A 21953-nucleotide genomic window follows, 5' to 3' on the forward strand; every position below is an offset into this window, starting at 1 on the left:
ACCTCCCTCATATTTGAATCTTTGTTCAAATTTGTTAGAAAAATAGTTGGATACAGTTGTATGACTATCAATCCAAGATCCTTCATCAATTTTCACCCCCATAATCCTATTCCTAGATCTTCTAATGGTGGTTGTAGTATGGAAATTAATCCAGTTTGTTAAATTTATTTGAGACCTCTAGACCTAATATGCTTCCTCACGAGCAAGGATCTTATCTAGCTATTTTTGGAGAGTCCCTTCATAATGAACTAATGCATAATTATAAGTAGACTTGTTCATGGGCCGGGCCGGGCCGGGCTCAAGCCGGGCTTTTACTCTTTATTAACAGAAAAATGTTAGGTCCAAACCCGAGCCTGGCCCTAATAAAAAGCCTGAAGCCCGAGCCCAAAACCCGACCTAATAAAAGAAATTCGAATTTTTCCCTATTCAAATGAACATTATCTATTTTAATTCGGATGTTTTTCCCCTATTTAAATGAACAATGGGCCTACAAGTGAATCAACAACCTTCTTAAATCAAAAAAATTATTCAAATAGACATCACATAGGGTTTTTACTTAGGTTTAACTATAGGTCGGGCTGGGTCGGGCTCGGGCCAAGCTATTTTGGCAAAGCCCGAGCCCGGTTCAAATTTTATGTGGGCTGGGCTTTTTGGCCCGAGGTTAAGCCTACAGGCCAAAAAGCCTGTTCAAGCCCGTCTGAGGGCTAGATGGGCCGGCCCGTGAACAGGTCTAATTATAAGGATCCCTAGATATCTTATTTTGGGCTTTCTCAATGTTCTACTTAAAGTTTTCTTCTTGATTAATATATCATTGACTTGCTTTCTATTCCATTCATTTAAAACTTTAACTAGGTTGTTTCTTTTTCTTACAAATTACATAGCTCTCGATCCATTTTCCCCTTGGTTCCAAGCTTGAATTACCACATCAACAATATTTGGGTCGACACAACATTGATTCAAACCAAAAATGGTTTGGGTCCCAAACTAGTAGTTAAATCACTATGAAGGAGAAGGGGTATATTTGTTTTTCCAAGAATCATTGACAAGAACACAGTCAAGCCTCTCCATGGTATATTTGTTTTTCCACATATATTGATTCCTTTCATGTCTAATTCCATAAGATTGCAATCAGACATAAATTCCTTAAAGGCACGGATTTGGCTAGGATGAACCTCTCCTCCCCCTCTTTGTTTTCAAAGGATCTAACTCCACACTATTCTTTGCTCATTTTTATTTGGATGTGCATAAATAAAGTACATAACCAATATTTATTAGAGAATTGCTTATTTATGAGAAAATGAGCTAGTCTAACATTTGACAAAATAAATTGTAGGTTACATTGACTTTGATCCCATAAACTCCAAAGCACCCTGGAGAAATCGGTAGGATTAATAAGAAAAAATCCTACATATTTAAAGGTTTTAAATTTTTTTCTTATGTGGTCAGGATTAACTCTTGTTTCCATAAAAAAACAAGTACAAGGTTTATAAGTTTTAATAATGTTAACAACATGATGTTGCAACCAAGGCCTTCATGTCCTCTTACATTCTAGCTAAGTAGCTTCATTTGTAACTTGCATGGAACCTGGACTCATGTTGTCCTCTTTAGCATTCATCTTCTCCTTAATCTGCAATTGTTTCTTGTATATCTCATCTACCCTGTGAAGGGATAGGAAATCCATCACATGGACGCCCAAGATTGTGGAATAAAGGGGGCGAATTTCAAAAAAATTTTCTCTCCCTTCAACTGAGAATCGAATTCCCTATTTAGAAAATCATATTTTCAATGATCATTCTTGAACCATAAACTGAACCAGATCTAAACCAAAAGGAGGAGAGAGAGATAATACCTGATACAGAGAAATAATATCTCTCAATGGAGGTGTTCACGCCCAAGGTAGAAACCAAAATCTGCTCCCACTGAAGATGGCGCAGTGCAAGGTGGAGCAGAATCAGCAGTGTCCTTCCTAAGAATCTGATTCTTCCCAAGAATCACCTGGACGGCTTGTGAATACAACCCCTACCAATCTTTTCTCCAAAAGATTGGAATCAAGATCCAATCTTGATTTCTCCCAAGGAATGGAGATCGAACTGCTATAGGCGGCGGCTACAGGAAGGAAGCGGCTAAAGAGAATTTGCAGGGTGCAGAATTCTCTCTTCTGTGATCTTAGCTCTAAAGACAAGACTTGAGTTTGTTGAATGTTGTATCTAAAAGTTTCCGCCCCCTCTTCCTTTTATAGACTTAAAGGGGTCAGCTCCTAATCCCATTAGGAGTTGCTAACCCAAATCATATCTACATTAGAAGTCCCTTTAAGATAAGGGATATCTGTAGATTAGATCAGCTAGTTCCTAATTTAATTAGGAATTTCCAAATCTAAATCTCATTTAGATCTTTGACTCTCTGAGTGGATAGGGTGTGGGCCCAATCCTATTAGCTGATCTTATCTCGGAATTCGCCCCTTAAAGACTAATCAAATTAGCCCAGTTCAAAATGGGCTTAAGGCCCATTTAGGATTATGTATTCATTAAGCCTTCCAAACTGCTGCCCAGTTGGGCTTCCTTGTATGGCGTGGGACCCAAACATTGATCTACACATCAGCCACACGGGTTCAACCCAGCCTAGCCGAATACACTATTATGGACAGTGCACCCCCTGAAACCCATCAGATGGGCTCTATGGGCCCAACACTTACCCTAAGTGGTCCCTGGGCCAAGCCACTTTGTAACACCCAGGGACTGTGGGCAGATGCAAGATTAGCCCATCAGGCATTATCCTCAATGGTCTTACACTTAACCTCTCAGCCCATAATGATCATACACTGCCCGACAAGAGAGGACCTCTCCCTCGGCTGCAAGGAACAGTGTTGCACTCTCTCAAGTATGGATCCCGGGAATTAAAACCTATTTGCAAACATTTCAAAACCATAATATATATACTTTTTATCTCATATAAAATATATTTTGCAAAACAAATTTCAACGATTGAAATCGGCTGCTGGCAGTCTTGGGTTCCATCAGTGAGAGTGTATCCCCGATCATTACCTTTGTCCGACAAAGGGGCTGATCCTGTCACTATGATCACCCACTCAGATGAATTCTCAGACTGTCCCAACATACCCAGGTTTTGACCCCCGCTAAGGATCTCACTGATTGGTACATCAAAGACGGTCCAATCCGACACCTAGTGCAGTATCATAATCGAGTCTAGGGGTCGGGTGTAACTTTCCAGTTTTGCCCATCAATCTCCAAGGTCCAGGGCAATATTGGAAATCTGATCCAGTTCAAAAATTCAATTAATCTCACACTGTATGTACCTAGGGTCTCACCCTGGTAGCTGAGACAAGCCACCCCAACCTACTTGGTGGCACCACAGTGTCAGCCTTGTCAGGATAGGTCTCCCCAGACCGACCCACTGGCTGTGAACATTCTAAACTAACACGAGTCTCATTAAGTGTCCAATTTAAGGGTATTACACAGAAACATACCAAGGGAACATGAATCAAATATGCACTTTTATTCATTTATAATAAATTCATAAAGTACATCATTTTGATTGAAGCTAAGGGCATACAAAACTGTCTAACAGCTCTCACTTGCACTTAGGTCTAATCAGGTACTAGCCGGAGTCCCATGCTTTCCACGTGTTTCTCAAACACTTTCTGTGATAGTGGCTTTGTCAATGGGTCTGCTACATTTTCCGCTGATGCTACCTTCTGAATCAGGACGTCCCCTCTACCAACAATCTCCCTCAGTACATGGTACTTCCTCTCGATGTGCTTCGACTTTGAGTGGGCTCGTGGCTCCTTAGCCTGAGCAATAGCTCCATTGTTGTCACACAACAATGGGATGGGTGATGTGCTGGACGGAACTACTCCCAACTCGTGAACGAACTTCTTCATCCACACAGTTTCTTTGGCAGCCTCACTTGTGGCAATGTACTCGGCCTCAGTCGTGGAGTCTGTAGTGGACCCCTGTTTGCTGATTTTCCAGCAAACAACACACGATCCTATTGTGAAAACATATCCAGATGTAGACTTTCTATCATCTGGATCCGACTGGAAATCGGCATCTGTATACCCTTGGATCTGTAGTGAGCTACCATCGAATACTAGACAAAAGTCTTTTGTCCTTCGAAGGTACTTAAGTATGTTTTTCACAGCAGTCCAATGCTCCTGCCCTCGGTTGGCCTGAAATCTGCTTACTACACTCACTGCCTGAGCAATGTCAGGATGAGTGCACAGCATGGCATACATGATGCTCCCTATGGCAGAGGCATAGGGAACGTCTTTCATGCCATCAATCTCCTCAGAAGTCTTAGGAGACATCTTCTTGGAGAGAGTGACTCCGTGCCTGAAAGGAACATTTCCTTTCTTGGAGTTTTCCATGTTGTATCTTTTGACTATTTTGTCAATGTAGGCAGATTGGGATAATCCTATTATCCGCTTTGATCTATCTCTATAGAGTCGAAGGCCCAGTATATAGGAGGCTTCTCCAAGATCTTTCATGGAGAATTGCTGTGAAAGCCATACTTTCACGGTAGTCAACATTCCTACATCATTCCCAATGAGTAGAATGTCATCTACATACAGAACCAAGAAGGTAACTTTATCTCCACTGTACTTCCTGTAAACACATGGTTCATTCGGATTCTGCTCGAAGTCAAATGATTTGACGGCAGAGTCAAAACGGATGTTCCAACTTCTAGAAGCTTGCTAAAGTCCATAAATGGATCTATTAAGTTTACATACCATGTTTTCCTGACCCGCAGCTATGAAGCCTTGTGGTTGCTACATATAGATATCTTCAGTAAAATCTCCATTCAGGAATGCAGTTTTGACATCCATTTGCCAAATCTCATAATCATGGTATGCTGCTACAGCTAGCAGGATCCTAATGGGTTTAAGCATGGTCACAAGCGAAAAGGTTTCCTCATAATCGATGCCCTCTTTCTGAGTGTACCCTTTCGCCACCAAACGAGCTTTGAATGTCTCAATCCTACCATCGGGGCCCTTCTTCCTCTTGTAAATCCATTTGCAACCAATTGCTTTTACCCCGGAGGGCGGATCTACTAGAGTCCAGACTCCATTGGTCTCCATTGAGTCCATCTCTGCTCTCATAGCCTCCACCCACTTTTGGGAATCTATGTCCAACATAGCTTCCGCGCAAGTCATGGGATCCTCCTCACTAGTCAAGATTTCCACCAGGTAACTATCCTACTCATAACCATAACGGACTGGTGGCTTGGATACCCGAGTGGATCTTCTAGGTTGGTCACTATCTGGAACTTGTGGGACATCTCCCACTGCTCATGAGCTCTCCTCATCAAGAACAATTTCCTGATGATGGGTGTCCAGGATATAATCGGTCTCCAAGAACTGGGCATTTCGACTGCAGAACACTTTCTGCTCACTTGGGTCATAGAAAAGGTAACCTACAAAGCCTTTTGGGTAGCCTACAAATAGGCAACGACTGGTCTTGGATTCCAATTTGTCTGCACTCGTTCTTTTAATGTGTGCTGGACAACCCCAAATCTTCAAGTGTTTGACACTTGGTTTCTTTATGGTCCAAAGTTCATATGGAGTGTTTGGAACCGATTTGGTTGGAACCCAATTCAACACGTAAATCACAGTCTCTAATGCTTAACCCCAAAATGATGTGGGTAACTCTGAGTGTATGAGAAGTGATTGGACCATATCCAATAAGGTCCTATTCCTCCTCTCTGAAACACCGTTAAGTTGTGGTGTGATAGGGGGAGCTAATTGTGATATATCCCATTGTCCTTTAAGTAGTCCCTGAACTCGTCAGAGAGATACTCGCCACCTCGATCAGATCGAAGGGCTTTAATTTCTCTCCCCAACTGTTTCTCAACCTCTTGTCTAAACTCTTTGAACTTTTCAAAGGATTCAGACTTGTGTCTCATTAGGTACACGTAACCATATCGTGAAAAATCATCTGTGAAGGTGATGAAATACACGTGTTGATTCTATGTCCTAACCCTCAGGGGACCACATACATCAGTATGTATTAGGTTAAGTGTGCCTGTACATCTTTTAGGCTTACCGTCAAATGGTCGTTTTGTCATCTTGCCTTGTAGGCAAGGCTCACAGGTGGGAAGATCTTCTACAGTTAGAAAATCCAAAGGGCCATCATTTACCAACCTTGTGATTCGGTCATCGCCGATGTGGCCAAATCGGTAATGCCACAGACACGTGGGATTAACTGTATCACGGGCTCTCTTCTTGGGGATTTCAGCCGACGTAGTTTCAGTTATGTTAGTTTCTAGAGAAGGATGTAGAACATAGAGACTGTTCTCCAGTTCCCCGTATGCGATGAATCTGTTATTTCTTTTAATAGTAATCGTATTACTAAAGAAGACAGAATAACCATCTACACACAGTTTTGAAACAGAAATCAAATTTCTTCTTAAGTTTTGTACATAAAGACAATCTTTCAGTACAACTTTTCCTTCTCTAAAAATTAACTCCACATTTCCTATTGTCACGGCTGCAACAGTTGCAGTAGTCCCCAAGTAGAGAGTGACTTCTCCTTCACTCAGCCTTCTGCTTACCTTGAACCCCTGTAGTGAGTTACACGCATGAGTTGAAGCCCCAGAGTCAATACACCAGGACGCAGAAGCTACCAATAAATTGGTTTCTATAACACAAGTTTCGAAATTACCTTTCTTGGATTCCAGGTAAGTAGGACAATTCCTTTTCCAGTGGTCGGTCTTCTTGCAGAAGTGACAAGCATCCAATGCTTTGCCTTTCTTCTGCCTTTTGCCCTTGGCGGCTTTCTTCTGAGGCTTCTTCGCCTTCCTCTTTCTCTTCCCCGTTCTGCTAGTTTCAACAAGCATAGCTACAGGCTCATCCTTTTTAATCAGTTCTTCAGCTCTTTGCAACATATTGCTGAGCTCTTGCAAGCTGACATTCAGCTTGTTCATGTTATAGTTCATGATGAACGGATTAAAGGAAGGAGGCAAAGAATTAAGGATAGCATCTATCTGGGTTGCGAGGTCCAGCCTGGATCCAAGAGCCTCCAGTTCATTGATGTAACCCATTATCCGAAGACAATGGTCATGAACTTGTAGGCCCTTGGACATTTGAGTGGTCATGAACTGCTTCAAGACCTTTTGTCGAGTAGAACGATTCTTCTCTTCATACATCGTCCTCAGGCTGTCCAATATGTCCTTGGCAAGTTCGATCTGATCGAACTGCCTCTGTATTGGGTTGTCCAAAGAGGCGATGATGTAACACCGGACTAGGGAGTTTTTCTCCTCCCATTCCAGATAGTTTCTCATTCGGGCCTCAGAAGCCCTGTCTCCTAGACGCTCCGGGGCAGGATTCTTTGCCACTTTGTCCAGCTTTTCTGAAGTTAGGACCAGCATAAGCTTCCTGTACCAGTCGGCGTAGTTTGGGCCCTTAAGCTTGTTATCATCAAGAAGCTTTGCAAAAGATTCGTTTGCCATTTTCTGATAAAAGAGCAAACATCAGTCCACAACCTAATTTGATTCATGTTCATTTCATAGATATGGCTTTTAATCTACGATCAATTTCCATGGCGCCCCTATCATCTTATGAAACACTCAGACAAGCCCAACAGCAAATGGATAGCCCATTTTCTGGTGCGTTTCCTTATTAATGAAATACCCATCCTCATGCTAATGATGGAAGGCCTTTAGAGAGTTCACCATATGAATCTCCCTATCACGTGCACTCATATTAGCTGGAGGGAACAAATAATTAGGCCCTAGTTTGATTTAGGTCAAACCAAAGTGGTTCCCACTGACTTTCATAAAGCCAGATTTCGGTGGGCCTTAAATCAGCTAGGGTTTCTCACGTAACCTCTCGATGAGGTGTGGGGCCCACCACTGAGGGAGGTCATCCAATGACCAAAAGGGACACCATGGCAATGATGTGCATTCAACCATGGTGTGCGCAAGAGCCGCTATCGAATGAACATGGGCCAAGCACTTATGGCCCATGCATGCAGCACATTACACATCCATACATCTCATGCAGGGATAAATTGATCCAATCAATTAATTATCTGTAAGGCCCGTTGGAAGCCCGTTAAAATTCCATAATATTAACCATTAATATTATCTAGGTATATGGGCTGAATTAGGGTTATCTAGTTCGGCCCATATAGCTTTATCCTTTAAAATGGACTTTTGTAGTTTTAACTATTTAAAACTGGGCCTTTACAGGCTGGGTCGAATTAACCATTTAATTAAATATCAATCCTTAGGCCCATTAGTGGGAAAATTAGGGCTGACTTTCGGCCTTGATTAAACCCTAGAATTGGTCCAAATAGTTTGAACCAATTTTGGTTCGAATGGGTCTAGGGTTTGATTTTTAATTAAATCCTTAACTCAAAATAATCTGAAATTAAATAACTGATAAAAGAAAAGCATAAACCAGTTAATTAGGGCTGTTCGCACACTCCATCCTGCAAAATAGAGGTTAGATCACAGATTGCAGTTTCTTAAACTGCAAATCGCAGATAGCGAATCTCCCATCTGCGAAATCTACTTCTCTGCGCCGCCATCTTCGATCCAAAAATAAAATTAAATAGAAATCCTATTTCTATTAATTATTACATCAGATCGAATGCCTATACATTGAGTCTAAAAATAAAAAAACAAATTATTTAGAGACCAATTGTAATAAATAAATTCAATAAACTGTAAATCTTGTAGTTTTCCCTGCGCAAACCAAGATTTCGATCTCCTCTTGTACAAACAACCCATAAATCAAGAAAATTATAAAGAACTATTCTAAATAATAATTAGATTTATTTAAAATTAATTTTAGATTATTTGCCCATCTGTTTTGGGAACAAATTTCCCAAAACCCATATCTGCGCAAATTATGTAGAACGCCTTCTCCCTATTTGCGCAGGTTCAGATCTGAAACAGAATGGTTCAAGATTTGAACCATGGCTCTGATACCACAGAAGGGATAGGAAATCCATCACATGGACGCCCAAGATTGCGGAATAAAGGGGGCGAATTTCAAAAATTTTCTCTCCCTTCAACTGAGAATCGAATTCCCTATTTAGAAAATCATATTTTTAAGGATCATTCTTGAACCATAAACTGAACCAGATCTAAACCAAAAGGAGGAGAGAGAGATAATACCTGATACAGAGAAATAATATCTCTCAATGGAGGTGTTCACGCCCAAGGTAGAAACCAAAATCTGCTCCCACTGAAGATGGCGCAGTGCAAGGTGGAGCAGAATCAACAGTGTCCTTCCTAAGAACCTGATTCTTCCCAAGAATCACCTGGACGGCTTGTGAATACAACCCCTACCAATCTTTTCTCCAAAAGATTGGAATCAAAATCCAATCTTGATTTCTCCCAAGGAATGGAGATCGAACTGCTATAGGCGGCGGCTGCAGGAAGGAAGCGGCTAAAGAGAATTTGTAGGGTGCAGAATTCTCTCTTCTGTGATCTCAACTCTGAAGACAAGACTTGAGTCTGTTAATGTTGTGTCTAAAGGCTGCCGCCCCCTCTTCCTTTTATAGGCTTAAAGGGGTCAGCTCCTAATCCCGTTAGGAGTTGCTAACCCAAATCATATCTGGATTAGAAGTCCCTTTAAGATAAGGGATAATCCTTATCTTATCTGCAAATTAGATCAGCCAGTTCCTAATCTAATTAGGAAGTTTCCAAATCTAAATCTCATTTAGATCTTGGACTCTCTGAGTGGATAGGGTGTGGGCCCAATCCTATCAGCTGATCTTATCTCAGAATTCGCCCCTTAAAGACTAATCAAATTAGCCCAGTTCGAAATAGGCTTAAGGCCCATATAGGGTTATGTATTCATTAAGCCTTCCAAACTGATGCTCAGTTGGGCTTCCTTGTATGGCGTGGAACCCAAACATTGATCTACACATCAGCCACATGGGTTTAGCCTAGCCTGGCCGAATACACTGTTATGGACAGTGCACCCCCTGAAACCCATCAAATGGGCTCTATGGGCCCAACACTTACCCTAAGTGGTCCTTGGGCCAAGCCACCTTGTAACACCTAGGGACTGTGGGCAGATGCAAGATTAGCCCATCAGGCATTATCCTCAATGGTCTTACACTTAACCTCTCAGCCCATAATGATCATACACTACCCGACAAGAGAGGACCTCTCCTTCGGCTACAAGGAACAGTGTTGCACTCTCTCAAGTATGGATCCCGGGAATTAAAACCTATTTGCAACATTTTGAAACCATAATATATATACTTTTTATCTCATATAAAATATATTTTGCAAAACAAATTTCAACAATTGAAATCGACTGCCGGTAGTCTTGGTTTCCATCAGTGAGAGTGTATCCCCGATCATTACCTTTGTCCGACAAAGGGGCTGATCCTGTCACTATGATCACCCACTCAAATGAATTTTCAGACTGTCCCAACATACCCAGGTTTTGACCCCCGCTAAGGATCTCACTGATTTGTACATCAAAGACAGCCCAATCCGACACCCAGTGCAGTATCATAATCGAGTCTAGGGGTCGGGTGTAACTTTCCAGTTTTGCCCATCAATCTCCAAGGTCCAGGGCAATACTAAAAATCTGGTAAAGATTCAATTAATATCACACTGTATGTGCCTAGGGTCTCACCCTGGTAGCTAAGACAAGCCACCCCAACCGACTTAATGGCACCACAGTGTCAGCCTTGTCAGGATAGGTCTCCCCAGACCGACCCATTGGTTGTTAACATTCTAAACTCTCACGAGTCTCATTAAGTGTCCAGTTTAAGGGTATTACACAGAAACATACCAAGGGATCATGAATCAAATATGCACTTTTATTCATTTACAATAAATTCATAAAGTACATCATTTTGATTGAAACTAAGGGCATACAAAACTGTCTAACACCCTGTTGTTTTTATCATACTCTATGTTGTTTTGATCGTCCTAGTCCTCCATTTCATCATTGCTTGTATCCTCTCCATCATCATTGTCCTCACCATGGTTTTCAAAACCCGACTACATCAAACAATCTTATTGGAAAAACTGGGACCAGTTAGGTGATTGTTCTGTTTTACCCCAGAATTGTTATTTTGCCAAAGTTTGTTGATTTGATCAACAAACCGCTGGCCTGGGCAGTAAAACCATTTGAACTGTCAACTGTTTTAGCTATTTTATTTTTTTATTTTTTTAATTTTTTTATCAAAATGAGCCATCCATTATGCTCGCACCTTTTACAGTGGGGCCATGACTTCATCACCGGCGTAAAACATCGTCATTGGTTCGACAGCAAAATGAACCGCCATCGCGTTCAGCAAATCCGAATTCGTTTATTTGTGCAGGTCAGTGCAACTTATCCGCAGCGATTCAAATCAGCCGGACATGCTTAATTGGATCTTCGGCTCGTGGTCGGATATGCTCACAACAGAAAATGTTCCAATTCGTTCCAACATATCCATCAATACATCACATCACAGACATTGGTGGGTCCCAATCTCATGGTGAAATGTACGAACGCAGATCATGAAGCGGGTTTGGACGGTTTCTGTTGTGATCAGATCGCCAGATCCCGTTATCCCCTTCAGCTCAACCCTCCCAAACTGTCCCTGCATCACCTTTTGGCTGTTGCATTCCGACTTAAAAGGCGCGAAGAACGAATCACACTTGAGTATAAACTGTAGAGTAGTGAAGGATAGACGCAGAAGGAGAAGAAGAAGAAGAGAGATGAAGTTGAAAGCATTCTTAACTGACAATGGAGTTCACCTTCTAGAAAAGAGTAAGTTTAATTTGGAATGCTTCATTGCTTCTCTCATTATTTTTTTCTTACTTTTTTGTATCTCTGAACGGACTACGGATGAATCACGACTTGAAACGCTAACTATGGAGTGTGATGATGAAAAGAACAGGGTTCTTACCTGCACTGGACAAGATGGGAAGGGTGTGTCATCTTTACCTCACCCGAGACCACGCCATTTTCCTCCACAACCTCCTCAACGGCGACGGTGTCCAGTGCATCGCCCAGTTCCGCAAGGAGGCCCTCTTTGACTACTACCGCATTTCCAGCCAGAACGACGACAGAATTGCCTTCGTCATCGATCTCGGCCTCCTTCATCGTGCCCTCCGTAGCAGCGTCAGCATCAGCCTCGAGGGTCCTTCTGGTGGCTCTGCCGCCTCCAACCGCCTTCAAATTAAGCTCGTCAAGAAGTTGCCGTCCAATTCCCGCCAGCCCATGCCTTTCCTCACCTTCGAGACGAAGGTTGTAATCTATCCTTGTCTTTGCATCTTCTACTCCACCAGGTGTTCGATAAATGGCATGCCCACTCTGCCCACAGATAACAAGTCACCTTACATGTTCCAATATTTGTAACTTCTTACTTTATTATTCCCAACAGATATGGACTCCGGAAGAATCGATTTTTAAATGATTTCTACATGGTTCTTATACAACTTCCGTATATTTCTGGTCTTATGGACTCTCAGTGTTTGATTCGGGGATTCCTTTAATCTCGTCTGTCCAGTGCACTGTAGTTCTGGGTAAGGCCACCAAAGTTCAAAATGGGAAAGACTATGGGTGGGCGTGCTTCCTACCATAGGAATTTCCTCTCATTTTGCATTTTTTACAATTGGAGTATCCAACCAACAAAGGGAGGACAATGGCTCCATTTTATGGAGCAGCCTCAGACGGCCAAGTTGGCATTAAGCATTTCATTAAATTTAAGTCAACCTGAACCTGAACTATGATTTCATTTTTCATTACAATATTTGGGTTCCTTTCTTGCAACTATTCAATCTTAATTGGTGTTTTCCCTAAACTTTGCAAGAGAAGGTGGCAGGGTGGCAAATTGGGGTACCTAGTAATTGGAAGGTAGTGGCACTAGTGTGCTTGTGGCTGTCGGTAAAATAGGAGTTAAGAGATATTTCTTATTCATCGCTTATGTTTATAGCCATTTTTCTTGGGCATGGGCGATTTTTTTGCATACATGGAGAAGGTTTTTTTTTTTTTTTTTAATTCCAGACTTCATTGGGGCCATTGCTTGGTCTAATGGTAAAATACTGGGCTGGAAAGCATGAGAACGTGGATTTGAGTCTGAGAGCAATCACTTGGTGCAAAAGAAATGCCCAAGGTTAGGAGGGTATCCAGTCTGCCCAATATTTTTTTTTCTTTGCAAAATAATAAAAAGGATACATCTTTTCAACAAATAATTTTATGGTGGGGAGAGTTCTGGTTGGATCCCTGGACTGGGGAGAGTTCTCTTAAGGAGCTGTTTCCCACCCTGTTCAGTCTGGCTGAGGATAAAGAAGCAATGGTAGCTGATACCTTTGTGTTAAGGGACAATCCTATATGCTGGGTTCCAGCCTTTAGAAGGGATTTCAGTGACTAGGAGATTCAGCAGGTTGGAAATCTCCTAATTTTGCTTCAGTCTCAGGTGTTGAATCTGCAATCCGAGGATTCCCTAATGTGGAGATGGAACAGAGGTGGGGAGTTTTCAGTTAAATCCTTCTACAGCTCCATAGTGGGAGGATCTGAATCCCTCTTCCCTAGCTGGGCTATCTGGAGGACTGTGGCACCCTCCAAAGTCAAGTTCTTTGTTTGGGTGGCAGCTTTAGAGAAGTCCCTCTAAAGAGATGTTGGTGAAGAAAGGTTTTAACTGTAGTGATCTGAGGTGTAGCTCTGTGGTGTATCTACAGAATCAATAAACCATCTGTTTTTACACTACAATTTTGTTACAAAAATCTGGAACCACTTCTTAAGAAGTTTGAGGTTAAGTTGGTGTATGCCTGCCTCAGTTGAAGCTTGCCTGGAGGCATAGCAGATCCAAGGGATGACAAAAAAAGGAAAGAGGTGCTGGTCTTCTATTCCCTTAGCAATTTTATGGGCGGTATGGACAGAAAGGAATAGCAGGGTTTTTTATCTCAAATTCTCTTCAGAAGAAGTCATCAATATGGCTTTAGGCTTTGTTAGAAATTGGTTGTCTATTCTTGCTGACTTTAAAGAGGTTACATCTAACTGTAATTTTTTGAGATGACCTTTTGAGGTCCTTCTGTCTTTTTTGTACAGCTTCTCATTGTTCAAAGGACCTTTTCATTAATACAATTATACTTTACCTTTTGCTCAAACAAAAAAAAAAGAAAGAAAGAAAATTATGGTGGAAAAGGCTATTGATGCCATACTCCAATTGATGCCTTGTACAGGGTTATAAATCAGCAGTAGTTCAAGATGTTCCCATTTCTAAGCCTCTTTCCAGAGCTGATGTTATGGAACTTCAATCTGCTCTAGACATGGCACAGGACCTGCCCCAGGTATCATTTTCATTTCTTTTCCTTCCCAACCCCAACCCAATTTTTTCCACAGGCAAGCTGGATAAGTCATAGTTTATGTATGTTGAGTTTCCCTCCTCAGACTCTGGTTCAGGTACCTGATTTACTTCAGTTGCAAAATTTTGTGGACCGTCTCAAGCATGTGGGAGACCTACTTAATGTCTCCATAACCCAGTATGGGGATCTCCATTTACAAGTCTCCACTACCCTAATCACTGTTGGTGCTGAGTTCCAGAAATTGAGAGTTATTGGAGTCGGAGGTAATTAAAGAAAGATCTTTTTCCAATCCATTGTTAATATAATGAATTGCACATGCTGCTATACTTTCCTTGTTTGACAAATTTCTGGTGTTTCATTTCCTTTCCAGTGGAAGCTCCAGCTGGAGACGGAGGTGCAAGTGCTCAATCTCGCACAGAGATGGCCAAACAAAGGGGAGAAGCACTGTCTGTGGTTTGTACCATCCTCCTTTTTGAACTGAAAGTCCATCATGCCTATCTATGCAAGTTTGTTAGATAAAACTGACTTACAGTTTATCTGTGTTTTATCATCTGGAAAGTTTGAATTTAATAATTCAAATACATAATTTTGGCTACAACAAATGTCTTGTCAACAACCCTGATATCTGATTGCCATTTCACTGTTATTGTCTCATCTCGAACCATTGTTAGGACTGTCAATTGGTCAGGTCTGGGCTGGGTCAGGTAGACTCAGTTCCCAGTCCTGAACTGAAAATAGAACAACTAACCCATTTGGTTCTGGATCTATTAATCAAAATATCTTAATACAAGAAAACCACAAGAAGAATATTTTTACATACATAAGGGCCACTATCCAATGTTGGCCCAACTATCTGGGGTCTTTGTAAGGGTGGGCTGGATACAGACCCAACCTTTGGTATTGTTTTTGCACAAAATGGCTGCTTCAGACTAAAACTTGTGTTCTCATGCTTGTCAGACCAAGATTTTTACCATTATATATATCTGTTCAGGTCTTAATTGGTTATAACAGGTACATTCAATCCTGACCCTGTTATGATTGGGACACAAAATATGGATTCAGAACCATCAGGACTCAAAAATGCAAACTAGTCCTGTGATCAAACTGTTTCAGGTCTATCAGGTTGATCTGGAACATTGACATCCCTAGCCATTTATGTTTAATTGAAATATTATCATTTATATATTCTATTTTAACTAACTAATGACCAATTCCTGTTTTTGAATGAGTTTGGACAGCAAGTAAGCATGAAGCACTTTGCAAAGAGCCTACAATGTCATTTGACAAAGCCAGATTCTGCTTTTTATGGTATATTCTCCACAGAAATCATCCCATATTCCTATTTTTTTATGGTAGTAAAAAAAAATTTATCAAAACAAAAACGAAGAGTACAAGGAAGGTGATAACTGATAAGAAATCAGCTGAGAGAAAAAAAAAACAAACACCCACCCAAACAACTCACCCTACCCCTTCCACCTAAAGTATAACTTATCTTCAACCACCACCAACCAGCAATTAAATTTTATTAATTAATTAGCAGCTTCAGTAGCAAAAGTCATAACCTCCTCATTTGTCTTCAAGACTTTTTTAATCGCCATTTTTTTTATGATTAATTTTCTTCATTTTTTATTGGCCCCAAACCAAACACACCCTCCTTTCAACCTAGCTAACCCTTTAGACACTGGAATAGTTTGTTGCTGCTTATGCCTTTTGAACCATTTCACTGCATTGAGATTCTTCTTAGAAACCCTTACTTTTTTAGAACTTTTTTTTTTTTTTTTTTATCAATAACTGTGAAATGTATTAATTAACATTAAGAAGAAATACAAAGCAAAGGGGCTAAACAATCTTAGCTCCCTAGAACAGTCTATGAACAGAAAATACAATTACAATAAAGCCCAAAACAAAGAGTTCCTATTAACCCCTTGCCTAGCTAAACCATCTGCCAATGAGTTTGCACTTCTCTTAACCGATTTGTACTGAATTTCAACATCCTTAGTTAGCCACTTAAATTTTCCTTTTTCATTGCTGTACTTCCATATCCTTGAGTTATCCTCTTTTAACCAATTCACTTTTTTAGAACTATCATTAACCCTTTCCAACTCCAAAACCATATTTTTTTCGAATGTCTTGAATTTTCTCCCTTCCTTTTTCTTCTTCCTCCACTCCAATAAAATCAACAATCCCTATTCCATCTTGGACCCACTCCACACTTGAATGGATCCATCCTCATCATGAACCAGCTTAGTCAACTCCCTCTCCTTCTCCTCCAACTCTTGAAAAGTCTTCCCACAGATTCTTTACCCCCTAAAAAAACTAACCCCAATATCTTTCTCGCTCCCATCTCCCTATTCACCAGTCTCCCAGTTGATTGGTCCCTGGACTGAATGTGTTTCATCCATCTCTATCTCTCCCATCTGGTTTTGATCTCCCTCTGCACCCTTTTCCCAATTGCTAGAATCATCTATCAGTCTTGTTCTGTATTGCCCTTTTCCTTTCATAAACCGCTCCCCCCCCCTCTTGAAATTGCTTCCACCTTACCTTTCCTATTATACTGCTACATGATCTAAAGTTCATGCAATATTCAAAAGTGTTAGCTGACTTGAAAGAGCATAGTTTATTTATTTATTTATTTATTTATTTGAAAAAATGCAACTGCTTTTTGTTGAAAAGAGAGACCAATGTAAATAAGAGGATTTGCAGATTTACATGAAGAGCAATTATAGCCCCATTCTCAACCAAATGACTAAAGGGAACATAACTATCAGTGTCCAAAAAATGCCCTTCTTGCACCAATCCTGGATAAACCATCACCATCAACATTGCAAAAGAGTCAGTTGAGTTGATAAACATTTAATGTAGTTTTTGTAAAACTTACCCGTATTAGATATGGCTGGCAGAAACCTACTACCTCAGTCAAGTCATAATTGATTAGAAACTATGACAAATATTCTCTCTTTTCAGAAAATATAATCATGAGATTTTTTATCTTTTCTTTTTTAGATATTTGTTGTTCTTATTTTCTTTGCAGGTATAGCTGCACAAGGTGCTTGCTTGACCGTGATATTCCAGTTCTTTATTCCAGGAACAAGGCAGACAGATAAGTCAATCAGTTTACACTGTAGGCTTCCTGTACTTGATACTGGCTCCAGTTGAAGGCCCATCAATTAGTCATCTTTCAGTCCATACTTGATATTGGTGAGTCTTTCATGCAACTCTTACGATCACTTTACTCCATTTACAGCTTGTGTACCGACTTAAGAGAATAAGAGCAGCCCTGTATAGAAACATATTTTTTATTCACTCAGTTACATTTTTTTTATTTGGTTCATGTTACACGATGGGGAGTAACCCATCCCACAACTCTGGTGGCAGCGGGAATTGATCCCATGTCTGTTACAACGAGCCAGAGACCTTACCAACTAATCCACCATCAGTTGGTAGTAATCAAGTTGCATTATAGCTTGTACCTTTTGTCATTTCCTCTAGAAAAATATTTCATTCCATTTTTTATTTCTTGTATATAATGGTATTTCACCAAAGTGTCAAGGGAAAGAAAACATCTTGTTTAGAGGTATATAAAAATAGTAATTTTTCTGTTCTGCTACTGTGGTAGTTGTAAACATCCTAATTAAGTCTATCTGTATGAGGTTTCTACTTAAAACTGAGATATAGAATTATTGGAATCTCAATTAAGTTAAATTTTAGTGTCTATATTGAGAATACTTCATCTGAATTTCTAACTTCCTCTTAAACTCTGCTCTTCACATTATCAGGCAGGACCTTTACTTTGAGTTAACCATCTGATCCACGAATTTTTTGTGCATAGCAGATCAGACACATGAAACACACACACATAAATGAAAGAGAAAAAGAACAACCTTGTTTGTCATAGTCTGACAGTTTTGCTGTTCAAAGTGTGTCCAGGACCAAGGTGCAAGTTCTGAATCTAGGGCCCTTTAAGAGAAAGTGAGGAATGATCATGTCAGAATAGATCTTTAATGGGTTAAGCAAAAAGTATTAGGGCCATTTTAAGCATTGCATTTGGGGATATTTAATTAGATTAGTTGCCCATAAATTAAAGCAAACATTTTTGGAAACAGTCTCTCTGTACATGCCAGGGGTAAGGCTGCGTACATCCGTCCCTCCCCAGACCCCATATTGGCGGGAGCCTCGTGTACTGGGCTGCCCAAATTAAAGTATTTGGGCCTTTTGAGTTGCAGCTGCTTAAAAGTTCAAACCTATTAGATAGAAAAATACCTTTTCTTCCTTTTTTCTTGTTACAAGGAACCTCAGGTGGAATAAAGCTCACCAAAAGTTTGAATACAAGCTGAAGAAACTGGACACCTTTGTTGTCCAACCCAACCTGATCCCAATGCTAGTAGGTTCTATTAGGTCCAGGTTTCAGTTGGGCTCAATTCAGTCATGTTCCATGGAGACAGACATGGGAATCAGAACCCAGTGTCTCTCTCTGACTCGGCAAGAGAAAAAGTGGAGTTGCAGACAAGTCTGCAGAAAAGTAAATACTGTTAAAGTAGTCCATATATTTTGAATTCTAACATCATATACCTACAGAAAGGTCTAAAGTTTATCTTTGTTACTTAAGCGACAATCTATTAACAACACTGGAGTTTAGTTATTAACTTGTGTAAAATTTGGAAAAAAAAAAAAAAGAAAATGTTTCAAGGAGTATCTCTCAAGAATCAGCAAGGTTAGCATAATCCATACTGTAGGCTTGTCATTGTAAAACGGTCTAAGTTCTGGAGATAGTTGGATGCTGAAGAGAATAATGACATCAGAGACGAGACTGGTTCAGAGAGATAAAAAATGGAAGTCTTAGGGAATAGAAGGACGAGTTGATGCTAGGGTTAGAGAACTCAGAGAGTTACTCAAGTCTGAGCAGAAGGAATTAACTTGAAGACTAAGAATGGTGGAATCAATGGAAAGGTCATTTTTCACGTCATGTACCCTGCTATATATAGATGAGGGAGGGTTCAATTTGTGCATGGGCAAGAATTCTAGAATATTCCCTAGGTGGTCAAGAGCCTTCTAAGGACCGAGAATTCAAGAATATTCTTCAGGTAGTTGAGGGCTCAAGTCCTTAGGTCCCTCCCATGAGGACATGTGTCAGACTGTGACACGGAATATATTTGCTCTGATTTCCATGCCCACAATCTTCTACTATGCGTCTCTCGGGGGACAGTATTTTTCATACGATCAGCTTTTCAGTTATTCTGTTCCCTAAGCTGCAGTTTTTCTGTCTTGTGTCTCTCGAAAGGCATATGCAGGTTTGGAGTTTAAGTTCGTAGATTATCTACGACTAGCCTCTGTAGGGAGAATCCGTGGTCCTCTTTAGAGTGGTACTACTAACTACATGACTGCGGAACTTATAATATTGTTACTGTGGCAGGTCCGCAGTGATACTTTAGTATCATATAAGCCTATTCCCTTACATTAGCCCCCTGCGCAAGAGTTGTTTTCACTAGCTTGCTGCTTTTCCTTCTTGTTAGTCTTCCCTTTCTTTATCACCATAAAAACAAATGGTAAGACTTGCTTGAGTTTCTTCCTGGGATTGTTCAAAATGGACATGGACCTTCTATATGCATGGCTCTCTATTTATTGGTTTTTCAAATGATTTATACGTGGTGTAATAGGAAATAGGGGTTTTGCAAAATTCCAATTCTCAATTGCTACAAACTGTTATAAACCCATACTCAACTGACACAAACCCTTATTCAATCGAACTGTTATGAACTTACTATACAAAAATGCATAGTTCGTACTCACTCTTATGGATTGATACTCGATTCGTAAAACAATATTTATAATTGATACTCAAATTGTTCCAAACTCGTATTAACCATTACAAACTATGTCACTTGTTATAATCCCTTATACAATCATGCATTCTGAACTGATATATACCTACCTATTTCATATTTGAATTACTTTGTTAATTAATATTGTTTAAAATCATATGTATATGTAAATGAAGTCGCCAAGATTCAAACACAAGTCGCCCAGATGAATGAGGAAGATTCCACCAAACTATAATACTACAATTTGTCAAAATGGAATGTTCTTTAAGTTTTAGCCTCTATCCGGTCTTATCAACTTTTCCTTATTAACATTATATCAATAAAAATATGAAAACTTCGTGATTGTATCTTTTTGGGTTCTTAGTGCTTTATTTTTTTCACTTATAAAAAAATCAAAAATTAAAAAAAAAAACATAAAACAATTGCTACTAATTTCACTTGGTAAAATTAGTAATTTTATGTCGTATTTTAATTATTCTACCATTTACAATGTTTTCTTGGCATATCCTAGTAGTTAACACTTCATATAAACTACTAAAACGTATGTTCTTATGTGTATATTATGTGTATGTAGCTTATTTAATCATTTGAGATTCAAACTTAGTTTTATTAATGTGTATCTTAATTTTCATGCTATATCCATGCATAATCTCATAAAGTCTCTTAAAATTGCCTTCTCAATACTCTTTGCATTTCTGATAAGGCGATAATTTGGACCTTTCTTTCTGATAGACCCTGCTCAGATTTGATGTTGTCTCTACTGCTCTGGTTCGAAGAGAAGATAATGAAAACGACCATTTCTAGTGATCGAGTGATAGCTTCTGTGGTGGAGAAAAGAAAACACTTGCAAGGGAAATGCCGATTTGAAGAGTATAGCTGCCTTCATATTTGCTCAGGTTGGAAGAAAAAAAGAAGGTTTTCCCTCTCCTTTCTCTTGGGGCACAACCAAAAAATGAGGACGAGAGGTTTAAAAGAAGAGTGATGTTACAGTGTATTAGGGTCTATGGTAATTTAGTGCAATCTGGCTCTGATACTAGGCCCTGTAAATAAATCAAATGGGCTAAGACACCTGCACAGTTCTCTAATATAAAATCAGAAAATTCATTTATGACCTGAGGCTGCGTCCAAAGTGAATATTTTTCTCAGAATCTCATGTATGTTAATACAGTACGGGGCTCTATTTATATTGAAACCTCTAGTACACAATGTTACAAAATTTTCTATTGGAAATTTGGGAGTGGTTCTATTGATGAGAATTGATCAACCACCTACTGTTCAGCTTCATAGATTAAAAGTGTCCCACATGGTAGGATTAGTTGCCCAGACTCTATCAACTACCCTGCCAAACTTTTTTTACCACACCTAGCAAGTAATATGCTGACATGGCAATAGTTTGATTAATAGTAAATAAGAATAATATATAATAAAAGAAAGTAGGTGACAAGACAAAATATATTTACCATTAGTGTAGTAGGCCATGCCATCAGTCATAGGATTTAACTATACACTATGATTATTCTAAATTGAGGGCATCTGGCCGCTTAGGCGCTGTTTGCTTTTTGGGAAGTTACTTATTCAGATTAATGTATTTATTCGGGTAAGTGTTTCTTGATAAGTGTATTTATCCATATTCTTTTATTTTTCCGGTAAATAAAAAATTGACTGTTTTAACTATAAAAAGTCATTAAAAATGGGGCAATTTTGTCCTATCCAAGTGTTGGCAAATTCCCTCTAGGTGGTAAGTTACTTGCCTGCCTAGGATATAAGTGATACCTAGGAAAAATAAATTTTCTGTGGACTTCAGATAAATCTAAAAAGGGAACATTGACATCTTGATCAATAAGAATC

The 21953-nt window shown here is 39.8% G+C and overlaps 1 protein-coding gene across 2 annotated transcripts; it reads left to right on the forward strand.

The window, feature by feature from the left end:
* The first annotated feature begins 11266 nt into the window (after positions 1-11266).
* On the forward strand, positions 11267-21213 carry LOC148860670 (Hus1-like protein). Of its 2 annotated transcripts, XR_016095019.1 has the most exons (9): positions 11267-11746; positions 11877-12226; positions 14164-14271; positions 14372-14549; positions 14657-14739; positions 15298-15408; positions 15525-15594; positions 17318-17484; positions 20838-21213. XR_016095019.1 is itself a non-coding variant. In XM_088941683.1 (8 exons), exons 1-7 carry the CDS (start codon positions 11494-11496, stop codon positions 17440-17442), a joined length of 1167 nt encoding a protein of 388 aa, XP_088797809.1. In that variant the 5' UTR covers positions 11267-11493; the 3' UTR covers positions 17443-17484; positions 20838-21213. The 2 variants fall into 2 exon arrangements, 1 of the variants encoding a protein (XP_088797809.1); XM_088941683.1 differs by lacking the exon at positions 15298-15408.
* The last annotated feature ends 740 nt before the right edge of the window (positions 21214-21953 follow it).

The sequence above is a fragment of the Nelumbo lutea genome, chromosome 4 (assembly GCF_056320005.1).
Source record: "Nelumbo lutea isolate HS-2025 chromosome 4, American lotus-T2T, whole genome shotgun sequence".
NCBI lineage: Eukaryota > Viridiplantae > Streptophyta > Magnoliopsida > Proteales > Nelumbonaceae > Nelumbo > Nelumbo lutea.